Genomic DNA, 23164 nt, shown 5'->3' on the forward strand with positions numbered 1-23164 from the left:
TTCCAATCTCGCCATTATGATCTATTCTCCTCCTAAACAAGACAAGGACCTTGGCACACTTGACCTGTTGAATACCCCTTTTCTTCCCTGTTATTGGCAAAGATTTTATTTCACCTCATTTTTTTTTTTGAAAAAAGAAACGTGTTTATTTTTTAATCAGTCAGTACTTATTTACATTTATCAATTGTATCATCAAGATCAGTGGCATGGTAGGTGGGAGAAAGGATGAGTGTGGAGCACATTGATCCAACAGGGAAAAATAATTTATTACTGACCCTGTTTGGAATTGCCAATGCATGTGGTAATAAAAAGCAGATGAACAATTAGTCTCTTTATTATTGTTTTAAATTATCCACAGACAATGTACCCCCTCCACCATGTAGAATGGTGTAGACTATTCCCACACCACCCCAGCCTTGGTACACCAATGATGAGGATAGATTAGATTATGTTGCAGTAGTTCCTTAAATACCATCTTGTAATTCCTTCTTTTTGATGACCTTTACAGTTTTTAGGAGTGCTGCTTTAGTATTTTTGTAGAATGTCCCTCAACTGGGGTTTGTCTTAGGTTTTTTTCTCATAATTACATAGGGACTATGGATCTTTTAGAAGGAAAACCACAGAGGTATAAAGTACCATTCTCATCACATCATATCAAGGGTACATCTATTAATACGACTTATCCTTGTTGATGTCAATATTAATCAGAGGTTGAGATCAAGTTATTCTACTTAAAGTTACCCTTTTCCCTCTCTTTTTGTACTGGAAGAAAGTCACTATGTGCAGCCAACACTGAAGAATGTGGATTTACCTGAACTGCACCATTTCCTTGAGAGGGGAATGTCTACATAAATTATTAAAATTTTTCTGCCTTGGGAGGTGTATCTACATATCTCTTAATTGTATATGTTTATTTTCTGTCTGTAATTTCTGTAGCTCTGTCTTCCAAGTCACTAATTTAGTCTATTTAGTCTTTGCTAAGACTACCTTTGCCTGCGGTTTTCATTTCTAAAAGTTTTATTTGGTTCTTTTTCATATCTGCCTAATCTTTCCTGATATTCTTTTCACTTTGTAATTTCTTTTTTTCTTAAATCGTTTTAATCATATGAAATAATTGGGGGTCTAATCATGATATGTGTCAATGTTTGCTCGTGGTGGGTTGTTCCTCATGTACTTTATGATTTTGGATTGTGAGTTCATCTTCTGTACAACTTTAGCTGTAGGAATTTTGTGCAACAGGCAGAAGCTGGAAGGGAAGGAGATTGTTAGTGAGTGCTGGAAAGACAATAAGGAATTGTTAATGGAGTCCAGAGAAATCAGGATATCTTTAGATATCTTTCATATAATGATGGCAAGCCCAGTGAAACATTTGTCTATGGCAACATGGAAAGTACAGAAATGCATTTATTTAATTGTTGGACTTGGCTAAAGAAATTTCCAAGCAGGCTGGGTGCGGTGGTTCACGCCTCTAATCCCAGCACTTTGGGAGGCCAAAGTAGGCGGATTTCTTGAGCTCAGGAGTTCAAGACCAGCCCAGGCAACATGGCAAAACCTTGTCTCTATTAAAAATACAAACAAATAGCTGGGTGTGGTGGCATGCACCTGTAGTCCCAGCTACTCAGGAGGCTGAGTTAGGAGGATCACTTGAGCTTGGGGATGGAGGCTGCAATGAGCCGAGACTGCGCCACTGCACTGTATCTCTAGCTTGGGTGACTGAGCGAGACCCTGTCAAAAAAAAAAAAAAAAAAAGAAAAGAAAAAAAGAAAAGAAATTGCCAAGCAGAAGGTTGAGAGTATCTGCTGGTTTCTTTTGGTTGCATATGAAAAAGTTCAGATTCCCAGCACTTTGGGAGGCTGAGGCGTTTGGGAGGCTGAGGCGGTTGGATTACTTAAACTCAGGAGTTTGAGGGCAACGTGGGAAAACCCTGTCTTTACCAAAAATACAAAAATTAGCCAGGTGTGGTGGTGGACGCCTGTAGTCCCAGCTACTCAGGAGGCTGAGGCGGGAGGATTGCTTGAGCCTGGAAAGTCAAGCCTGCAGCGCAGTGAGCCGTGATCATTGTGCCACTGCACTCTAGCCTAGGTGATAGAGGGAGACCCAATCTCAAAAAAAAAGAAAAGAAAAAGTTCAGATAGAACTTAAGTACAGAAGTAACTGTTTAGTTTTTGAGTAGAATTTAGAGGAAAGATAGAGGGCCTGAAACAGTCTTTCCTTCCATCAAAAGGTTCACAAAATTTAAAAAGACCGTTAGGGAAATGATAAATGCCTGGGTACTACCAGTAAGACATGGCCTCAGAGTAAGGCTCAGATCAAGAGTCCACTTACTGGACTTTAGAACAATTTCAGGTGGTACCTCTTAGACCATCTGAGCTAGTTAAGAGGTCTTTTAAGGATTTTATGTGTATGCTCCCTAGACTTCTAAGAATTTTAAAAGCATTGAGCCATAGCATCTTGAATCTCAGTCCTACCAGAGAGGAATATATCTCAAAGAGATATATGGGTGTGGCTTTTTTTCTGATGGAGTGAACCAAAGTAAGAGTCATAGGAAATATACAATATGTTTAAGAAAATCGTATTAACAGAAACACTGTGAATTTGAATAAAAGATACAGAGACAGTTGAAAATTAAGAGTCCTTAGGGCTCCCATCTTCTGTCATTTAAATATAGGTCCATAAAACGACTTATCAGCAATCATAGACCATTTCTTATAAAGAAGGAATGACGACTCAGAGTGCGGAGAAAGGACCCCAGAGGGCAGAGCCAAGAGCTACTGAAAATCACTTCCAGGAAGCAGGACTGGGTCTTAATTAAGAAACTGGTCACATGTTTCCAGCTAGATTTCAGAATCACTATGGACAAGTGACTGCTATTGTTTCCTCTTCTCCCCTTTATAAATGGGAGAATGTACTATCCTATGCCTATTTCACCATTGTATATTGGTTCTACATGAGTAGATCACGTGTCTCTTTAGTTCACAAGTCTTTAAGAGGAAATGCACTTGAATATGGGCTGGACTTTGTGATTTGCTCCATCATGAGAATGTAGAGGAAGTAACAGTCTAGGACTTCCAAGGCTAACTTATGAAAAGCCTTGCAGTTTTTGTCCGGATGTCTGCATCTCTTGGCATGTTTCTTCCTTAGCGATTCCCTCTTGGAACCCAGTTGCCATGCTAATAAGAAGTCCAAGTCACATAAAGAAGTGTGCTGGTTTACAGCCCCCGCTGAGCTCCCAGCCAGCAGTCAGCATCAACTGCCAGCCATGTGGGTGAGCCTTCTTGAGCATCTGTCCAACTTAAATATCCAGATGACTCCGGCTCAGCTGCTATCTATTTGCAAACACAAATCCAAACTGAGAATCCACCAGCAAAGCTCGGTGAACCTACAGAACCCTGAGAGACAATAATGAAATATTGCTTTAATTCATTAAGTGTGGAGTGCTTTGTCATACCGCAGTAGATAACTGGAAGACAAATAATAAAGACAAGAGGAAGAATCAATAAGATAGGAAAAATAAATAGAGGAATTAGCAAAAACAAAAGCTGGTTTATACAAAAGGCAAATGAGGTAGACACTTATCTGGTCAAACTGATTAGTAAAAGAAGTTAGAAATTAACAAAGTACAGAAATTTTTAAAAGGGGAACTAATATAGCTGCTACAGAGATTTAAAATACTAAAAGTATGTTATGAATAATTATTAACTAATAAAATAGAGAGCCTAAATAAAATGAATAAATTCTTTTAAAAATAACATGTCAAAATTAGTAACAAGGAGTAGAAAATTTGAATTCATTATAAACATTGAAGTAATTATCAAAGCCTTTTCCTCCCAAATAACCCTAAGCCCATATGGAATTAGAGATCAGCCTTATCAGATTTCTAAGAGTTTAATCCTTTCCTTCTTTTCTTTTTCTTTTATTTCTTTAATTTTTTTCTTGAGACAAGGCTATGTTGCTATGTTGCTCAGGCTGACCTCAACTCCTGGCCTCAAGCAACCCACCTGCCTCAGCCTCATAGCTGGGATTATAGGAGTGTGCCACCATGAACAGCATGACCTGATCCCTTCTTATACAATTGAGAAAAAAGATAAAGAAATAAATTGGTGCAAGTCATCTTAATGAAGCTACTATAATCATGATTCCCAAACCAAATAAGAAAGGAAAACTATAGCCCCATGGCCCACAACGAAAATAAATGCAAAAATGCTAAAATAAATACAGGTTGAACATCTTTAATCCAAAAATCTGAAATCTGTAATGCTCCAAAATCCAAAATTTTTTGAGTGCTGACATGACTTCACAAGTGGAAAATTCCACACCTGACCACAGTAAAAATGCAATCAAGACTTTATTTCATGCACAAAATCATTTAAAATAGTGCATAAAATTACCTTCTGGCTAAGTGTATAAAGTGTCTGTGCAACATAAATGAATTTCATGTTTAGGTTTGGGGCCCATTCCTAAAATATCTCATTATGTATATGCAAATATTCTAAAATCTGAAAAAAATCTGAAATCCGAAAGACTTCTAGTTCAAGCATTTCAGATAAGAGATATTCGACCTTTATTAATCAAATCCAACAGTGTAATAAAACCAAGAAATAAACAAAACCAAAACAAAATAGTGATAATAACGTGCCTGATCCTCTTTTTCCTTTTTTTCTTTTCCCACGGCATATATCACTTCCTAGCTTATTAGGTATTGTATGTCAGTTGTTTAGTGTCCATCTCCCACCTGGAATATAAGCATGACAAAAACATGAATCTAGCTGGGTGCAGTGGCTCACGCCTGTCATCCCAGCACTTTGGGAGGCTGAGGTGGGCAGATCACCAGAGGTCAGGAGTTTAAGATGAGCCTGGCCAACATGGAGAAATCTCATTTCTACTAAAAATAGAAAAACTAGCTGAGTGTGGTGGCGGGCACCTGTAATCCCAGCTACTCAGGAGGCTGAGACAGGAGAATTGCTTGAACCCGGGAGGCAGAAGTTGCACTGAGCTGAGATTGAGCCACTGCACTCCAGCCTGGGTGACAGAGCAAGACTCTGTCTCAAAAAACAAAAACAGAAAAACAAAAAAACAAAAAACAAAAAACAAAAACATGAATCTTAGTCTACTTGGTTCACCAATCCTAGGCTCCTAAAACAGTCTGTAAATGTTTCTTCCAAGGATGAAAGAATGTGGCAAAACAGGACTTAACGTTTTATTACATGGCGTAGTCACATGGACTTAACCCAAAATAAATCTGTCCTGAGTAATAGATAGGGACTTAGATGTCACAGAAGAGAGAAGACTCTTAAGAGGCAAATGGGAAGATGATGAGAGAACACAGTCATAAGTTAGTTTATGAGTCAGAGGACCCATATCATACAAAGAACCCTGTTCTTTTGTGATTCACCAATTTCTTATGTTCCACAGAGAATGGTAAACCTCCTTATAGAAACAGGGGCCATCCAAGCTGGGACAGTCTTTCCCCTGGGAATTTGGAATTAATACCTGCAGAAAGAGAGTAGTCTGTTCCTTGGGTCCTGAGAATTGTAACACATCAACCCAGGAGCTATAGGTGATCTTTTTACCACATGGCCTGCAAAGCAGAGAACGGTGCTCTGCACTGAGAAAGAAGAAGAGAAAATAGACGCATAGAGAGGAACATGAGGAGAGATGGAGCCAGAGCTTCTAGCCCTGGTTCTGCTCTATTCCCACAGCCTGGAAGAGGTAGCTCAGCTCTCACATATTTTTTTCTTGCTTTTCAAAGTTATTTTGACTTTGTTTTCTTTTGCTTGCAATCAAAACTCCTTACCATTGCAAACTTGATCTGGAAAGGCTGCTCCTTGGATCTCAAATTACGTTGCTTTTCACCGAAAGGTGATCATGGAATTTGGTCTTGCTTTATCTTGTGTCCGGGAGTGGGGCCTTGCATCCTCTCCACAGCTGCCCTTTAACCAAAGATGATTCTGCCTAGTCCTAAAGGGGTGCTGGTGGCTGTGGATGGCCCTGTCTTGGATGGAGCCCCAGAAAAGTCACTGGGCATGACTACTGTCCCTTTTGAAAGATTTCCTGTTTTCCAAGTTGACAGATCAACCACAGGGGCTGGAGGCAGGGAACCTAAGTCGGATTTATGCCGACTTCCTAGAACGAAATCAAACTTAAAGACATCACTAGAAGAAAGGTGCATGCAGTTCTTTCCTGAGGGGCTGATACATCTCTAAAGAGCAGTTAAGTTGGGGAGGAACAGAACTTTTCACCCGAATTTAGTCATTCCTTTGAGTCATACAAGGCAAGGGCCTTATGGACTTAGGGTTTTATAAGGAGCATGCTCCACGTGTACTTTCCCACTCTCTGACCTTTTTCCTGAAGCTCTCTTCTTTCAGGTCGTTTAGTCTGATGTCGCTTCAGCTTCTCAGGCTTTGCAAATTTGAAAGCCTCAAGCCTCCACTGCTCAGTCAAAGCTGCTCTAGAGTGGGATGGAGAAGATGTGGATTGGGTTGGAGCTCAGGTTTTGAGTCTCATTCTGCCATTTACAGGATACACGAGCTTGCACAGGTTATTTAACTTCTTCATGCTTCAGCTTCCTCATGTATAAAATGGGAATAAGGCTGTTCACAGTGGCTAACACCTCTAATCCCAGCACTTTGGGAGGCTGAGGTGAGAGGATTGCTTGAGCACAGGAGTGCAAAGTGGCAGTGAGCTAAGAAAGTGCCACTGCACTCCAGCCTGGGTGACAGAGTGAGACCCCATCTCTAAAATAATAAAATTAAATTAAACGGAATAACAATAATATATACCACATAGAGTTATTGTGAAAATTAAATGTGTCAACATCCATAGAACAAAAAGATCAGTAGCAGGCGCACAGTAAATCCCCAGTAAATGCTAGCTACATCATTGTTGCTGTTGTTACCAGTGGAGAGTGTCCAGGTTCTTGGTTTCTTGAACAAACAATTGGACAAAACACACAAAGCAAGGAAAGAATGAAGCAACAAAAGTGGAGATTTATTGAAAACAAAAGTACACTCCACAGAGTGGGAGTGGGCCTGAACAAATGGCTGAAGAGCCCGGTTACATAATTTTCTGGGGTTTAAATACCCTCTACAGGTTTCTCATTGGTTACTTGGTGTACACCCCATGTCAATGAAGTAGTGGTCTGTGATCAGTCTGATTGGTTGTGGGAGGGGACCAATCAGAGGCTGAAGTGAAGTTACAAAGTTACACTTTATGCAAATATCTGATTGGTTGTGGAAATTGACCAATCAGAGGCTGAAGTTACAAAGTTGTACTCCCATACAAATGAGGACCTGGCCCATGACCAGCCTGATTGATTGTGGGAGGGGACCAATCAGAGGTACTTTCAATTTTTCATCTGCCATGCAGAAAGGGGGGTTGCAAAAGGAGTAGCCTTTGTTCCTTTTGTTAGTTAGGTGTGGAAAGTTGGGGGTTTCCTTTTGATTTAGTTCTAGGAAGTCAGCATGAATTGGCCTTGGGTTCCCTGCCTCCTGACCCTATTCTCCTGTCTCACTATTACTTTTGGCCCTAACTTTATAAGTGAGGACAGCAGTGGCTGTTTCAATTCTAGGCCTTCATAGCTGCAAGAGCTGTAATGTTTTCTCTCTCACTGGCTTAAGCAGCAGGAACACCACCAAAGGGGCGCTAACAACCCATGTGAAAAGTGTTTTTCTTGCCAGGACTGGCTTTGTCCTTGAAAAGCAGTAACCCAGGCAAGCACTAAAATGCACTTGACTATTTTCTGGACTTGGCATGCATTTCAAGAAACAGCACACTAGCTGCAAATAGTTCTCTTTTAGCCTTGCAGATAGAAAAAAGATTCTGTTAAATTTCAAATTGCCCCCTCTACTCCCTTCCGATACAGGATGGTTTCCCATTCATTCTGCCATTGTAACACAGCATCCCTGACAGATGTCTATCAGCCTAGCCTCTGTTTGAATAGCCCCCGTGATGGGCTCACTAGTTACCAATAATATTAGTTTCACTGCCAAGGATATTTGTTCCACAGGGATTCATTAGAAAATTTTTTTGTAGGTGTAACCAAAAGGGATTTCTTTGTTATTTTTACCCCTGGCCTTTACTTTTGCCTTTAAAGTAAATGATATTAAGCCATGCTCCCTTTTTAGGCACGTGGCATTTTTCCTATATGACATTCAGGTTTAAGGACCTCAGCTCCTGTCATGTCCACTTTGCCAATCAGTTCCATTCTTGTTGGTTAAAACTGAATCCAGAAGAGCAAAAATCTCTTTAGCTGCTTGTTTTTCAAATGTACCCCATATTACTTCACAATGACACAGATATGATTACTTTTGATCAGGCCCCAAGTTGTGCCTAGGTTTTGAATGTCCACTTGCACACAGTTTACTTACTAAAAGGCATGGACATTGATACAGTTTGGTTTTGTGTTCCTGCCCAAATCTCATGTCGAATTGTAATCCCCAGTGTTGGAGGAGAGGTCTGGTGAAAGAATACTGTATCACAGGGATGGTTTCTAATGGTTTAGCACCATTCCCCTAGTGGTTCTAATGGTTTAGCACCATCTCCCCCAGATTGTTTAAAAGTGTGTAGCACCTACCTCTCCCACCCCACTCAATCTGTCTCTCCTGCTGGCCATTGAATATGCCCTTGCTTTCCCTTTGTCTTCCATTATGATTGTAAGTTTCCTGAGGCCTCCTCAGAAGCAGAAGCCTGTATAGCCCACAGAAACATGAGCTGATTAAACCTCTTTTCTTTATGAATTACCCAGTCTCAGGTAGTTCTTTATAGCAGTGGGAGAACAGACTAATACAGACGTCTTCAGCTTCAGCTGGAGTTATTCTTTCCAGGTGGGCACTTTCACACAGCTCATTAATTGACCCCAATTGACCTTCTACAATTCCATCAGATTTTCTTATTTCCTCTTCACATCTTCCATGTGGACATTTAGGAATTAAACACCATACACACTTGCAGCATTGTTTCATGCTGCCACTTCTACTTGTCTGATAGATAGGACTCTTTGAGACAAAGTGCACTTTCTAATTGGAGTATTTTGGTGCTTGATTCTTTCATGTAATATCTTGGATATAACCGTGAGATTGTACTTCTTTGTGTTAAAATGTCCAGGTCACATTCTTATGCATGCCCCATGCAGTGGGACATCAATATTGGACCCAGTTTTCCATTAGTGCACTTGGGAATTACTGGACCCCTTCTCTTCTGGGCCTTTGCATGAGGTCCCTCACTCTGTGTGTGAAGCCAGTGAATCTCCTACTAAATCCCCTTTCTAGGCACTGGGAACATATTTCTTCTCTTTCTAGGAACTCACCATTCTGGTATTATATGCTGTGCTCCATTAAATCAAAGGTTTTGTATTGACACTACCTTTATTCATCACTAGACACCAAGTCATTTGTTCCCACTTCAATAATTGAGGGAAGTGACTGATGTATTTGCTGGGCCTTGGAAGGCTGGTCAGTGTTGTTCATCTTCATAAAGCACTGACTGCAATTATTCCTCTTGTTCAAAAGCATTCAGTGCTTCCCTCTTTGCAAGGTTGAAGGGAAATTCTTAGGCCTGCCATTATAAACTAATGTATAATCTGGTCTGTATCCAAGTCATCTTCTATGACATTATTTTTTCTTTTCGCTGAGGTATAATTTATTTATTTATTTCTTATTTATTTATTTATTTATTTTGAGACGGAGTCTCACTCTGTAGCCCAGGCTGGAGTGCAGTGGCGCGATCTCGGCTCACTGCAAGCTCCGCCTCCCAGGTTCACGCCATTCTCCTGCCTCAGCCTCCCGAGTAGCTGGGACTACAGGCGCCCGCCACCACGCCTGGCTAATTTTTTATATTTTCAGTAGAGACGGGGTTTCACCATGTTAGCCAGGATGGTCTCGATCTCCTGACCTCGTGATCCTCCCGCCTCGGCCTCCCAAAGTGCTGGGATTACAGGTGTGAGCCACCGCGACTGGCCTATTTATTTATTTTTTTGAGACAAAGTATTGCTCTTGGTGCCCAGGCTGGAGTGCAATGGTGTGATCTCGGCTTACCGCAATCTCTGCCTCCTGGGTTCCAGCAATTCTCCTGCCTCAGCCTCCCAAGTAGCTGAGATTACAGGTGCCTGCCACCATGCCCAGCTAATTTTTTGTATTTTTAGTAGAGACAGGGTTTCACCATGTTGGCCAGGCTGGTCTTAAACCCCTGACCTCAGGTGATCCGCCTGCCTCAGCCTCCCAAAGTGCTGGGATTACATGTGTGAGCCACCATGCCCTGCCGAGGTATAATATATAAACGGTGAAGTACACAAATCTTAAGTGTACGGTGTGATGGACTGCTACACTGTCTGTGCCTGGGTAACCACCATCCTGATTAAGACAGAAAATACTCCAGTAACCCAGTGCTCCCTCATGCGCTGTCCTAGTCAATGCCCTCTCAAAGGTAACCACTCTTCTGAATTCTATCATCATACATTCGTTTTTTTGCCTGTTTTTAGAACTTTATGTAAATGGAATCATACAGTATGTGCTCTGCAAGTCAGCTTAACTAAACCCTTTTCATTGTAAGCCATCTCTTTGTGTGTTAACTCTATCTAGGATTCGATTGTAAACTCTTCAAAGGAAGGAAGTGTGTTTTGTGACTCTGATTATAGCCTTTTATCAACTCTTTTTGAGATTACAGCCATAACTTCCCAACTGTCTTATCCAGGGGTGGTGTTTTCCAAGCCACCTTCTGACCTGCTTCCTGCCCCATCTTCCTAGAGCACACATTCGTGCATGCCTCTTGCTAAAAAAATTTCCAATGATGGATGATAAAATCAAACTGTTGAGAATGAGATTCTAGACCAGCACTGTTCATTACAAATGCGTGCAAGCCACATATGCATTTTACATTTTTCTAGAAGCCACTAAAAAAAAAGGAACAGGTGGAATGAATTTTAATAATTTATTTTATTTAACCCAGTATAGCCAAAATATTCTCTGTGTAATCAACATAAAAAAGTATTGAAATACTTTCCATTCTTTTTCTCAGTGAGACTCAGTGGCCTCATCTGATAATATTTTGGATAATATTTTGTAGGTTTGTGGAAGATGAACACATCATGATGCTTGTGAAGCCCATTGTATTCCTTTCTATTGCTGCTGTAACAAATTGCCACAGACCTGGTGGCTTAAAACAACACATTTACGATTGTATCGTTCCAGAGATCAGAATTTTGAAATGTACTAACAGCAGAGTGTCAGCAGAGCTGCATTCCCTGTGGAGCCTCCAGGGGAGAATCTGTGTTTGCCTTTGCCAGCTTCCAGAGGCCACCTGCATTCCTTGGTGCCTGGCCCCTTCCTCCATCTTCAAAGCTGACAGTGTAGCATCTCCAAGTCTCTATCTCTGGCCTCTGCGTCTATCCGCACATCTCCTTCTCTGACTGTGACCCTCTTGCCTCTCCTTCCCATATTATAACTCTTGTGATTACATGGGTCCATGGGGTCAATCCAGTGTACTCTTCCCATCACAAGGTCTGTATCCTTAATCGCATCTGCAGAGTCCATTTGCCACGTAAGGCAACATCTTCACAGATCCCAAGGGCTCAGACGTGGACAGATTTGGGGGGATGGTAATTCTACCTGCCATGCCTGTGCTGGGCTTCCGTAAGCCCTCAATAAATGCTTTGTCTTACCATTATAAAACCTGGATTAAGGTCCTTAATAACATTGCATTATTTACAGGATTCTGTATTTGTGTTCTGTGGCTGTCTCATCCTACCACCTGGCAGAGCGCGCCGCACATCTTGACAGACTCATGCAGTTCATTCATCAAGCACCTTCACTGTAGAAGTCATGGTTACTAAACACCCTCATGAGAGTGTACCGTCAAGTGTGGACCTAGACCAGGTGTTCAAATATTTATTAAATTAATGAAGCAAAACAGCTTACCTGATGCTTCTGAGGAACACGTTAATGCCTCAGTTCTCACCAACATCTCTCCCTAGAATGCCCTTTCCCACTTTTGCTTGTCAAAACTAATCTATCCTGAAAGACTACCTGCGTTGGCTTTTTTTTTTTGAAATGAACAGATGAACATTGTATGTTTGAAATGAAGATATCTTTGACCTTGCTTGTTACTGGAGAAACTGCAAAATTGATGGCTTTTTTTTTTTTTTTTTAGCAATTTGATAACAGTGTATGGTTACGAGACACTAATCTTTAACCTTGGCTTTTTCTTTCATAATTTTTCTTCACCGTAACTCCCTCCAGTATATATCTTTTTGTATTCTTGTTATTTTTTTCTAAGCCACCCGAAGACATTTGAGAAATGAGGCCATAAGTAAGTCATTTAAAATGTATTACCCTCCTGTGTCAGGCAGGTCCTCTAGGAAGCAGATGCCAAGATTAAGTTAGAAGTGCAGAAAATCTGTTGGGGGTAATCCCTATGAAAGGTAAAGTGATGAGGGAGCAGGAGTGGGCAGGGAGAGCCATTAGACTGTGATGCAGGTCTGGCATCTAGGAAAGAAGAGAGAGAAGGAAACCTCTTTAGGAAAAGCCTCTGACTGCAGGGCAGCTCTAAGGCGGTCTCAGTCAGCCTAAGTTCTGATGCAAGACTGCCCATGCAGGAGTGCTGCTTGGGCAGAAATGGCCAGGCCCGAGAACCCCAGCTGAACTCTATCACAGGCTGGGGCTGCCCTGGAGGAGTGTGACATTGGGTCATATGTGGGGGTGATTAAAGCTGGAGGCTGTCAGCTAACTGGACTCCTTGAGGTGGGGCCTCTCCTGAAGGGAAATCTGGGTGGAGGTACCTCCCGACGACACTGAACACTCCTGGAGGCATATGCTGTCTTGTCCCCTGTGCAACCTTGGCCATACGACAAGTGTCCTGTTACTACAGGTTGAGCATCCCAAATTCGTAAACCTGAAATTTAAAACTTTGAGTACTGACATGCATGACACCCAAATAAAATGCTCACTGGAGCATTTTGGATTTCAGATTTGGGATGCTCAACTGATAATGCAAATATTCCCAAACCTGAAAAAACCCAAAATCAGAAACACTTCTGGTCCCAAGCATTTTGGGTAAGAGATACTCAACCTGTATTTCATAAATTAGTATTTCTTTTCATAGAACTAGCAGTAATGTAACAATAATAGCATGATGTCATAGAGCTTCGGCTTTAAACCCAGAAGGCTGTGAATTCACATCTCAGGATTTTTTTTCTGAAGCTAAACTACAGCTGGAATCTAGTGCAAATAATTAATTTCTTTAAACAGCCAAAATGGGATTAATAATGCTTTACTCTCAGAGTTGCCGGGAGGATTAAATGCCTAATTTTAGTGCCTGCCTTTTAGGAGGTGTTGAGTAAATGTCCTCTCCTTTGCTCACTCTTGAATAGTTTATTGTGGGATAAAGCACTTTTGTATATACCTTCTCATTTGATTTAGATTTGGCATAATTTCTAATAAATTGAGATTTTAAAAGGTATGTGGCTGACTCAAGGCCACCCAAGCAAAAGCGAGGCAGAGCCAAGGCTTGAATTCAAAACTTCTGGTTTCCATCCCAGCACTCTATGCACTATCGGCAGTTTTCAGGAAAATGAGCCGCAGTGTTCCATCATACAGCCAATAGCAGAAATACGTGATGATGTATAGGTAGAATACAGGGACACAGCGGGCAGGGGGATATATTGGGCTGAAAATCTGAAAAACAATACAAATTACTAAACATTCTGAATGAAAAGTGAATAAAGGGAGTATTGCATATATTTTATCAAATAAGCTTATTGAGGTTGGGTGCGGTGGCTCACACCTGTAATCCTAGCACTTTGGGACGCCAAGGCAGATAGATCGCTTCAGCTCAGGAGTCTGAGACCAGCCTGGCCAACATGGTGAAACCCTGTCTCAATTACAAAAATTAGCTGGGCATGGTGGCTCATGCCTGTACTCCCAGCTACTTGGGACTGAGGTGGGAGGATCACTTGAGCCCAAAAGGCGGAGGTTGCAGCGAGCCGAGATAACACCACTGCACTCCAGCTGGGGCGACAGAGTGAGACCCTGTCTCAAAAAAAAAAAAAAAAAAAATCCAAAAAACTAAAAAAAAAACAAAAAACAAAAACAAATAAGCTTATTGATAATATAGGGAGATTTTAGGCCTAAACAGTCCAGCCATAATACTAAGAAAAATGGCTTTTCCTAGGCTTGAACATATAACAGAAAAACAATTTCTTTCCAGAAAGATTCACTGACATCTACCACTGTGATTCTGCTTTCTGTCTCCTGCCTTGGATGTTACATGCAGTGTTTGAAGGATGGTCCTTGTGTGTAGGATGCTTGAGCTAAAAATGCCTGCCAAAGCCACCCCTTCCTGTGCTTCGTCATAATTTATTGCTAAGATGTTTGTGTTCTCTGGTTTTGAGGTGCTAGAGATCCTGACTAAAAGTGGCTTCCTCATAAATGAAGATAAGTTAAAGTCATTGTGAGTATACACTACAGGGCTTTGTTGCTTTTATCCCTTTCATAACTTGAGATGGCTTTTTTAGCCACGCCATCTCAATAGTTTCTTTTCCTCTACGATTTACAAACTGAGCTGACCAGTTTGCCAGCAAAGTTAACTGACACAAGATGGTATTCTTCACAGCTGTGAAGTGTCCATAAAGTCTCTTATCTGTGTGGCGTTCTCAAGGTTAGTTTCATTCCTATGTCCCGTGAGTTTAAGTCAAATATACCGACGGTGTCCTCACTGCATTCTCCCCTCCAGTCTTCTTGGGGGTACACCTAGGAACAGCTTTAGTCTCTCTACCTACTTTGTGTTTTCTGGAAACATTTTCAGTCAATCCTAAGCCTGAACACTCAGACTTACTGTTCTTCGATCATATTCTAGATTTTCCTACTTAGGTATTTCTCATGCCTTTCTTCACATCTCTGCTCCTTGAAATGCTACTTATTCTTCAAAAGGCAGCTGAAATGGCCTCTTAGCTACACTCCCAACAACAAAACAATAATGATTTTTCCTAAATCCTGAAGAATTTGGCTTGGATATTTTTATGAAACTTATTAGAACACTCTGTAAAACAGTTACCTGTGCTCAGATCTGATCTTTGTTTCATTTTTTAAGTTCCTTCAAGGCAAAGATTGTTTTAAATTTCTCATAAATGCTTAACACAAATGTCATTAAATTTGTCAGTAATTTCTATATTGACAAATTAAGTCCTATATTTCCCACAGTTGGAATTTAGAACAAAATGTGATTATAACTTTTGCTAGTCTTGGCCAGGCGCAGTAGCTCATGCCTGTAATACCAGAACTTTGGGAGGCCGGAGGCAAGCAGATCACCTGAGGTCAGTTCAAGACCAGCCTGGTGAAACCCCATCCCTACTAAAAATACAAAAATTAGCTGGGTGAGGTGGCGTATGCCTGTAGTCCCAGCTCCTTGGGAGGCTGAGGCAGGAGAGTCGCTTGAACCTGGGAGGCGGAGGTTGCAGTGAGCCGAGATGGTGCCACTGCACTCCAGCATGGACAGCAGAGTAAGATTGTCTCAAAAACAACAACAACAAAAAAACTTTTGCTAATCTGATGTATGATGAGTCAACAATCAATAATTTGGCAATTTCATGACTCGTGTCGAAAAGATGTACCTAAACACACCATTGTCTATAGAAAATGAATAAAAAATTAGTGATTTTATTACTTTATATAAAGTTCAAAATGGGGCTGGGTGTAATGGCTCACGCCTATAATCCTAGCACTTTGGGAGGCCGAAGCAGGGGGGATTGCTTGAGTCTAGGAGTTTGAGCCCAGCCTCGGCAACATGGCAAAACCCCATCTCTACAAAAATTACAAAATTAGCTGGGCATGGTGCTGGTGCATGCCTGTAGTCCCAGCTACTCAGGGGGCTGAGGCTGGAGGATCGCTTGAGCCCAGGTGGAGGCTGCAGTGAGCTGAGATCACACCACTGTATTCCAGCCTGGGTGACAGTGTAAGACCCTGTCTCATAAATAAATAAATAAAGTTAAAAATGCTGCTAGTTAAAATAGAAGTTGATTAATTTCCTCAATGTTTTCTTCTGTGTTTGGTATGAATACATTTACCTATGAATATATATATATATATATTTTTATGATCTTCTGCTTAGGGTTTAAGATTCCAACATTGCACTTCATTACTATTCTTATTTTCCCTAACAGTTGTGAAAATTATGATTGTGTTGTGTTAGTAAATTTCTTTCTGAGGAAAACTGGACTTTTAGACCTTAAAGGTGTTTAAATTTTGTTTCTTAAACAACACCTCCCACAGTGGTAGACTTTATCACTGTATAAAAATGTACAGTGGTTTTATTGACATGTACATTCCAATATGTTTACAGCTGCAAGATAATGAGGCACACTCAGTATTGCACTTCATTAAAATTTCAGGCTCAAACTTAACCTAGAAGTTTAAATGAAATTGCATTTGTAATTTAGTAATTCTTATACATGACAAACATTGATATCTTTATATACAGTGTGATACTTATTACATTTATATGCTGTCCTAACACAATTTTTTTTTTTAAATAACAGTCTAGGAAATAAACCAGAATATTCCTCTTTTTATCCCCACCCGTGATGCAATTGTACAGGATTACAAAAAGGCAGTATACAATAAACAATGATTATTTTTCTTTTTTGCTTGAAAGCCGGCATCGTTCTTAGTCCATGGGCATGGTGATTCTTTTATATCAATTATCTATAAATGTCCAATGCTTCACAGGCCAATGACGGTAATGGCCACATGCAAACACCTCACAAGTTTGATGTCATTTGTTCAAAAGAAGATAAACCAAAATAACGGGGAAACTTTTCATAGCAAGAATTATGTACATGGTATTTGGCATCCTTCTTGCACTGTGAATGGTTCATTTTCATGGATGTAAAAATGGTCCCATCCTTATCCTGAGCAGAGTTTAAACTTCACCACTTCCTCTTGGGGGAAGAAGGCAACTTTTCTCTCTGTAGACAAAGGATCTGAGTGTTCTAAAAAGTGTGGGCATTTCTGCACACTCCACATCCCAGAGCAAACTCTTCCCCAGTGGGTGGATGAACAACATGGAGTGGACATTCAGTTCCTTCTAACTGCTTGCCTTTGGGACCTGTATAAATTTGAAGGAGGCAAAGGAAAATAATGTTTTAAGAATACACACATATAAACCTCACAGAAATATAAATCACTGATAGGTTATTCAAAGAAATAACAGACTATGGTTATACAAATATAACATTTAGAATTTTTTCTTCTAATCAAAAAAGTAAAAAATGTTCACTATAAAAAATTCAACAGAGATATGTATAATGGAAGAAGTGATAGGGTCCCTTACTCACTGTATCCTGCCTAGAGAGGATCACTTCGAGCTACAGATCTTTTTCTATTAATAAATGCATCGGATATATCATTTTAAAACAGAGTAATGAACAAAAAAGGTCACAAAACCCCTCAATTTAGTCTGGCAGAACATTATTTTTCTGAATAGAAAACAGGGAGATTTTTGTGTAGAATGTTTTTCTATAAGTAAAAACAAATTTAAGTTTAAAGAAGCCATGTTTTCCCTTTTATTTTTAGTAATGAAAAAGCACACACTGGTAAAATGGGAAGGCCAATGATTTTTTTTTAAAAGTACCTGAAGGATATTAGCAGGAAAATGAAAGTTGATCAGGTTAAAAACATGAACAATATTATAAAATACAAGTGGAAAAAACACTTTGGGGAAGATATGAATTTGTTGATAATAATCAAAGTAGGCCTATAAAATGTGCCAAAAACACTATTTTAAAAAAGAAAATTATTACATTAATGTGCTTCACGTCATGGGTTTCATATCATTTAGAAAAGATTTTTAGTTTCTTTAGAAACGAGGAGGCTTATTTGTCAGGAAAACACGCTAGGCTTATACTTGAAAGCAGAGTCCCTATTTAATAGTAGATGAAGTAACAGGAACTCTGCATTAGTTTTCTACAGCTAGTTTTCAAAATAATAAATGTAAATTCTGATTGTGCTTGAGAGAAAAATATCACGAGATTGGATGGAATGAGCTTACACTGATCAATGAGGAATGACGTCTCATTTACTTTACCTTTTCTAGGTTTAAAAACATTTCTGACATAAGAGAAGGAAACCATGATGGATAAAAGGCTAGCATTTATAAAGCTCTTAGCCTGCACAGTATAATGCCCAATAAATGTTGGCTATTACTACTATTACTGAACAACCACAAACTGAGGCCTTATCTAGAGGAATAAAAAGTAAGTTCCATATAAAAGTAAGACCAAGACATCAGAGTAAGTGTCAGACTGAAGACAGTTAATCTCAGACAGAGAAGTCAACTTCAGGTTAGAGCTAATAGGCATGAGAGTGGCAATGAGTGCCACCTCAGACAAATGCAGGCACAGACCCCAGGATGGGTCAGCATGGGAGGATGCCAGAGGTTTGCTAGAAAGTTAATTATTCCTGTTAGAAAGTAGTTCAGTAGCTCCTGCTCCAAATCACACTGCAGATTGGTGCCCACCCCACCAGTGGGTGGGGGAGAGTGGGCAGGATGGGGACACTCAATGGCAGATCTAGTTCAGATACACAACATATCAATGGTGGTGACACAAACTGTAGCCCTAAGTTTTTTCAAGGAAAAAATGAGTCATTTACTCAACAAATATTTACCGCATGCCTAATGTATGAAGGGCATTGTTAGGTACTTGGGATTAAAGAGGAAAAGTGCATGGCTCCCATCTTCAAGATGTTCATAATCCAACATGATGGTGAGAAATAAAAATAGTGAAAACATATCTGCAAACATCTGAGTGCTTACTACTGAGGCACTGTTCTAGTATATCAACTACTTAACCGTTTAACAATCATAGGAGGCAGAAACGATTATCCTCATTTTGTAGATATGAAACTGAAGTAAAATTAATTTTTCTGATTCTTAGATACCTCATCTTTAAAATAGACACAGCAATACCTAACTCATGGGGTGCCGTGAAGATTAAGTATCCTGGCACGAGAAGGTAGTCAATAAATATTTTAGAAAGAAATGGATAGAGGGATTATGCTATGGTCTGGATGTTTTTGTGCCCCTCCAAATTTATATACTGACGTGTTAATGAAAGGAGTTAGTTTGCCTTAGGTAGATAGCAAGGGAAGGGTCCCCGGAGAGCCCCAGGTCCACAAGTCAGTGCCTCATCCCCATATAACATCAAAACCAGCTGGTGAAAAAAAGTCAAGCTGCAGGCATCGATGAGGGAACTAGCACAGGGCATTGTGCCTAAAGACATGCCCACAGCTGCACAGATAGAAAAACCTCCGATCAGATAAAGGACCGGACCTGGGATAGAAATGCCTTTGTCCTTTGTATAGTCAGGGGGCTCTCTCCTTTTGTGGGCATAGGCACAGTGGGCTCCAGTAGGTTCCTGGGCCAAGCTGAGTCACGCTGAGGGCCAAGACAGCCCACAGACTAAGCACATTCCTTCCCCTTTCCAGTCCATAAAAACCCTGGGCCCCAGCCTCATAGGGAGCATCCTGTTTGGGACCCCCTCTCTGCTGGCAGAGAGCTTTCTTCTTTTGCTTATTAAACTTTCGCTCTAACCTCACCTTTGTATCTGTGCTCCTTAATCTTCTTGGAGGTAAGACAAAGAACTCCGGGCATTACCTCAGACAATGAGAGACTGTTGTATCTTGGTGCACTGCTGAGACTACAACATTAACACCAATGTTACGGTGTTAGGAGGCGGAGCTGTGGGAGGTGATGAGGTCATGGGGTGGAACCCATGAATGGGATTAGTGCTCTTCCTATCAATGAGACCCAGGAGAGGCCCCCTGCCCTTCCACAACAGCAAGAAAGCGCCACCTATGAGGCTGAGAGTGGGCCCTCACCAGATACCTCAACTGCTAATTCCTAGATCTTAGACTTCCTGGTCTCCAGAACTGTGAGAATAAATGTCCACTGTTTATAAGCTACCCAGTTTACAGTATTTTGTTATAGCAGCTTGCATGGATGAAGACTGATTATCTAAAAATATTAGAATTAACAGGGTTGAGAGTGGTTAGAGAATTGCTTCTTCTGTCCTTCTAAGTAAACTGTATATGGCCATCTTCCCTACTCACATCCCTGTGGGATCTCTTTTATTCTATTCCAGTTCTCTAAATGAATGGATGAGTTAGAGGGATGTGTGAGGCTGGGAGAGTATACCTCAATCTCAGTGTATGTTCTTAGGCCAGTTCATTAACCTCCCTAGCCCTCAATTTTCCATTTGATAACATAGGGATAATACCATCTACTTGTAGATTGTAAACATTGAGCAAATATGTGTGAAAATGCCCAGGACCGAGGTCATTCCTTCCTTCTGCCAACTCTGGCTCCTCCCCTGCCCCCTCCTGTAATTCCTTGGTGTTGGCTGCCCTGATAGTGTGAGGTAACCTGACCCTCCTCTCTCAGCTACTACCCACCACTGAGTTCTCTGAAAGTGTTTCATTGTTAACTTCCTTATTTTTAGCATTCTTGTTTCTGTTTTTTAACACAGAGGAAACTTTAAGTAAAATCTAGATTTCCCCTGAAGACACTGCTTGCCTTAAATCTTTCTCAACTGGAGGCTGGTTATCTCCCAAGCTCCTCCAGGTCATATGGCTACAACGTGTGACTGATTTTTCTCTTGGTTCCTATTTCTTTCCAGACCACAACCTACAACTTTCATTCAATAACTGCCCTTCCTCCAAGCTCAAGTCATCTAGAGTCATTTAGAATACTGCCCTTTCCACACTCCCTTCACTTGCTGACCTCCAGCATATCACCCCCTCCCTCCAAGCATGGCTCACATCTCTGTTCTATCCATTATCCTCCATAACCTGGCTTCATATCATTCTAACCTTGCTTCTTTCAAAGCCTGCTACTTCTATTAAAAAAAATAGTATTTGAGGAGAAACAGTAAAACAATTTTTATTTGGCATAAGCAAATGGTAAAAAGTAGTCATACTTGAAAAAACCCTACTTATCTTTATTTTGAAATGGATAGTATATGTTTCACATGGTTTAAAATCAAAATGTTAAAAATGGTAACACAATTGGAAGCCACTTTCCTTAGTCTCTACCCTCATCTTTTTCTTGCTTTTCCAAATAGTTAATCAATAGTATTAGTTTCTTGAGTATCTCTCCAGGGGTTTCTTTATGTAAATATAAACAAATACGACTAGATAGTCTCATTTTCCCTCTTACAAAAGGCAGCATACTACATACCCTGTTCTCTGCAATTTGCTTTTTTTTTTTTTTTTTTTTTGAAACAGCTCTGTCGCCCAGGCTGGAGTGCAGTGGTGCAATCTTGGCTCACTGCAACCTCTGCCTCTCAGGCTCAAGCAATTCTCTGGCCTCAGCCTCGTGAGTAGCTCGGATTACAGGCGCCCGCCACCATGCCTGGGTAATTTTTGTATTTTTAGTAGAGATGGGGTTTCACCATGTTGGCCAGGCTGGTCTCGTACTCCTGACCTCAAGTGATCCACCTGCCTCGGTCTCCCATAGTGCTGGGATTACAGGTGTCAGCCACACCACTCGGCCTAATTTACTTTTTTCATCTGATGCTATGTCCTAAAGATCTTTCCAAACCAGCACACAGAAACACCATCCTCACTTTTTTTTTTTTTTAACTGATGCATAATATTAGCCACTACCCTATTGGATACTAGCATTGTTTATACATTTTTATTATCATAGCAAAGCTGTAGTTAATAACCTTGTTTACTTGCCCTTTTTTATTGTCCTCACATTTGTAGCTATATCCCTGAAGAGGGAGTGCTGAAGGGTTGATACACTGGTAATTTTGAGAGGCACTATTGTGTCCGGAATTGGTGGGTTCTTGGTCTCACTGACTTCAAGAATGACGCCACAGACCCTGGCAGTGAGTGTTACAGTTCTTAAGGCGGTGCGTCTGGAGTTTGTTCCTTCTGATGTTCGGATGCGTTCAGAGTTCTTCCTTCTGGTGGGTGTGGGGCCCGCCAAGCCCATGCCCACCCGGAACTCCAGCTGGCCCGCAAGCGCCGTGCGCAGCCCGGGTTCCCGCTCGCGCCTCTCCCTCCACACCTCCCTGCAAAGCTGAGGGAGCCGGCTCCGGCCTTGGCCAACCCAGAAAGGGGCTCCCACAGTGCAGTGGTGGGCTGAAGGGCTCCTTGAGTGCTGCCAAAGTGGGAGCCCAGGCAGAGGAGGTGCTGAGAGCGAGCGAGGGCTGTGAGGACTGCCAGCACGCTGTCACCTCTCACTATCAAGCTGTTTTCCAGAGAGGTCTATCACTTGCACTCTGATAAGCAGCAGATGGCAGTGTGTGTCTTTCAGCTTTGACAACATGGTATATTGTGTTGTATGTACTTGTGCATGTATTTTCACTAATTTCGGATACATCTCATTCGTGTTGTGGTTTGGTCGTTAGGGGACGGAGTCTCCCTCTATCACCCAGGCTGGAGTGCAATGGCGCAATCTCGGCTCACTGCAAGCTCCGCCTCCCGGGTTCACGCCATTCTCCTGCCTCAGCCTCTCCGAGTAGCTGGGACTACAGGCGTCCGCCACCACGCCCGGCTAATTTTTTGTATTTTTAGTAGAGACGGGGTTTCACTGTGGTCTCGATCTCCTGACCTCGTGATCTGCCCGCCTCGGCCTCCCAAAGTGCTGGGATTACAAGCGTGAGCCACCGCGCCCGGCCTCAGATACATCTTATGTAAAATTCTCTCCTATGGTTGCACGGACCTCTCCTTCCACTTCTCTCACTTCCGTGAAGCCTGGTATTCCACCTCACTATTACCACCAGCCTCCTGTCCTCTTCCAGTATTTTCAGCTTCTTTTTGGTTTCATACTTCTTTCTGCTCAGCCTGCTTTCCATAGACAATAATTTCTCCTGTATTCTGAGTGGTTTCTTTAATTCCCTTGACTTTCTGATGCTCACTACACTGCTGATTCCCAGCCATTCTAGATTAAATCACTTGTACATTTTATGGCAATGGTTCCAGGCTTCATTAAAAAAAAAAATCAGAATCCTTTTAAGTGGTTCTGTAATATTGAACTTCATATAACTTTTTAGTGCTGAACAGCCATCTTTTCACCAATCCTTAGTAGACTTCATTCTCACTCCCCAAGAGATCTGCTCTGTCACAGCTAACTTCTCACTCACGATGATGAGCTTGCTTCCTAATTCACCCAG

The 23164-nt window shown here is 41.2% G+C and overlaps 1 protein-coding gene across 1 annotated transcript in view; it reads right to left on the reverse strand.

Moving 5' to 3' along the window:
• Positions 1 to 16259: 16259 nt before the first annotated feature.
• The window catches only part of MYCBP2 (MYC binding protein 2), a 288978-nt gene continuing 282073 nt past the window's right edge, over positions 16260 to 23164 (reverse strand). Inside the window, exon 83 of the mRNA XM_032151244.2 lies at positions 16260 to 17091. Within this exon, the coding sequence (XP_032007135.1) occupies positions 16976 to 17091 (116 nt within the window). The 3' untranslated portion in view covers positions 16260 to 16975. The remainder of the gene's footprint in view (positions 17092 to 23164) is intronic.

This window comes from Hylobates moloch, unplaced genomic scaffold (assembly GCF_009828535.3).
Source record: "Hylobates moloch isolate HMO894 unplaced genomic scaffold, HMol_V3 SCAFFOLD_4, whole genome shotgun sequence".
NCBI classification, from domain to species: domain Eukaryota; kingdom Metazoa; phylum Chordata; class Mammalia; order Primates; family Hylobatidae; genus Hylobates; species Hylobates moloch.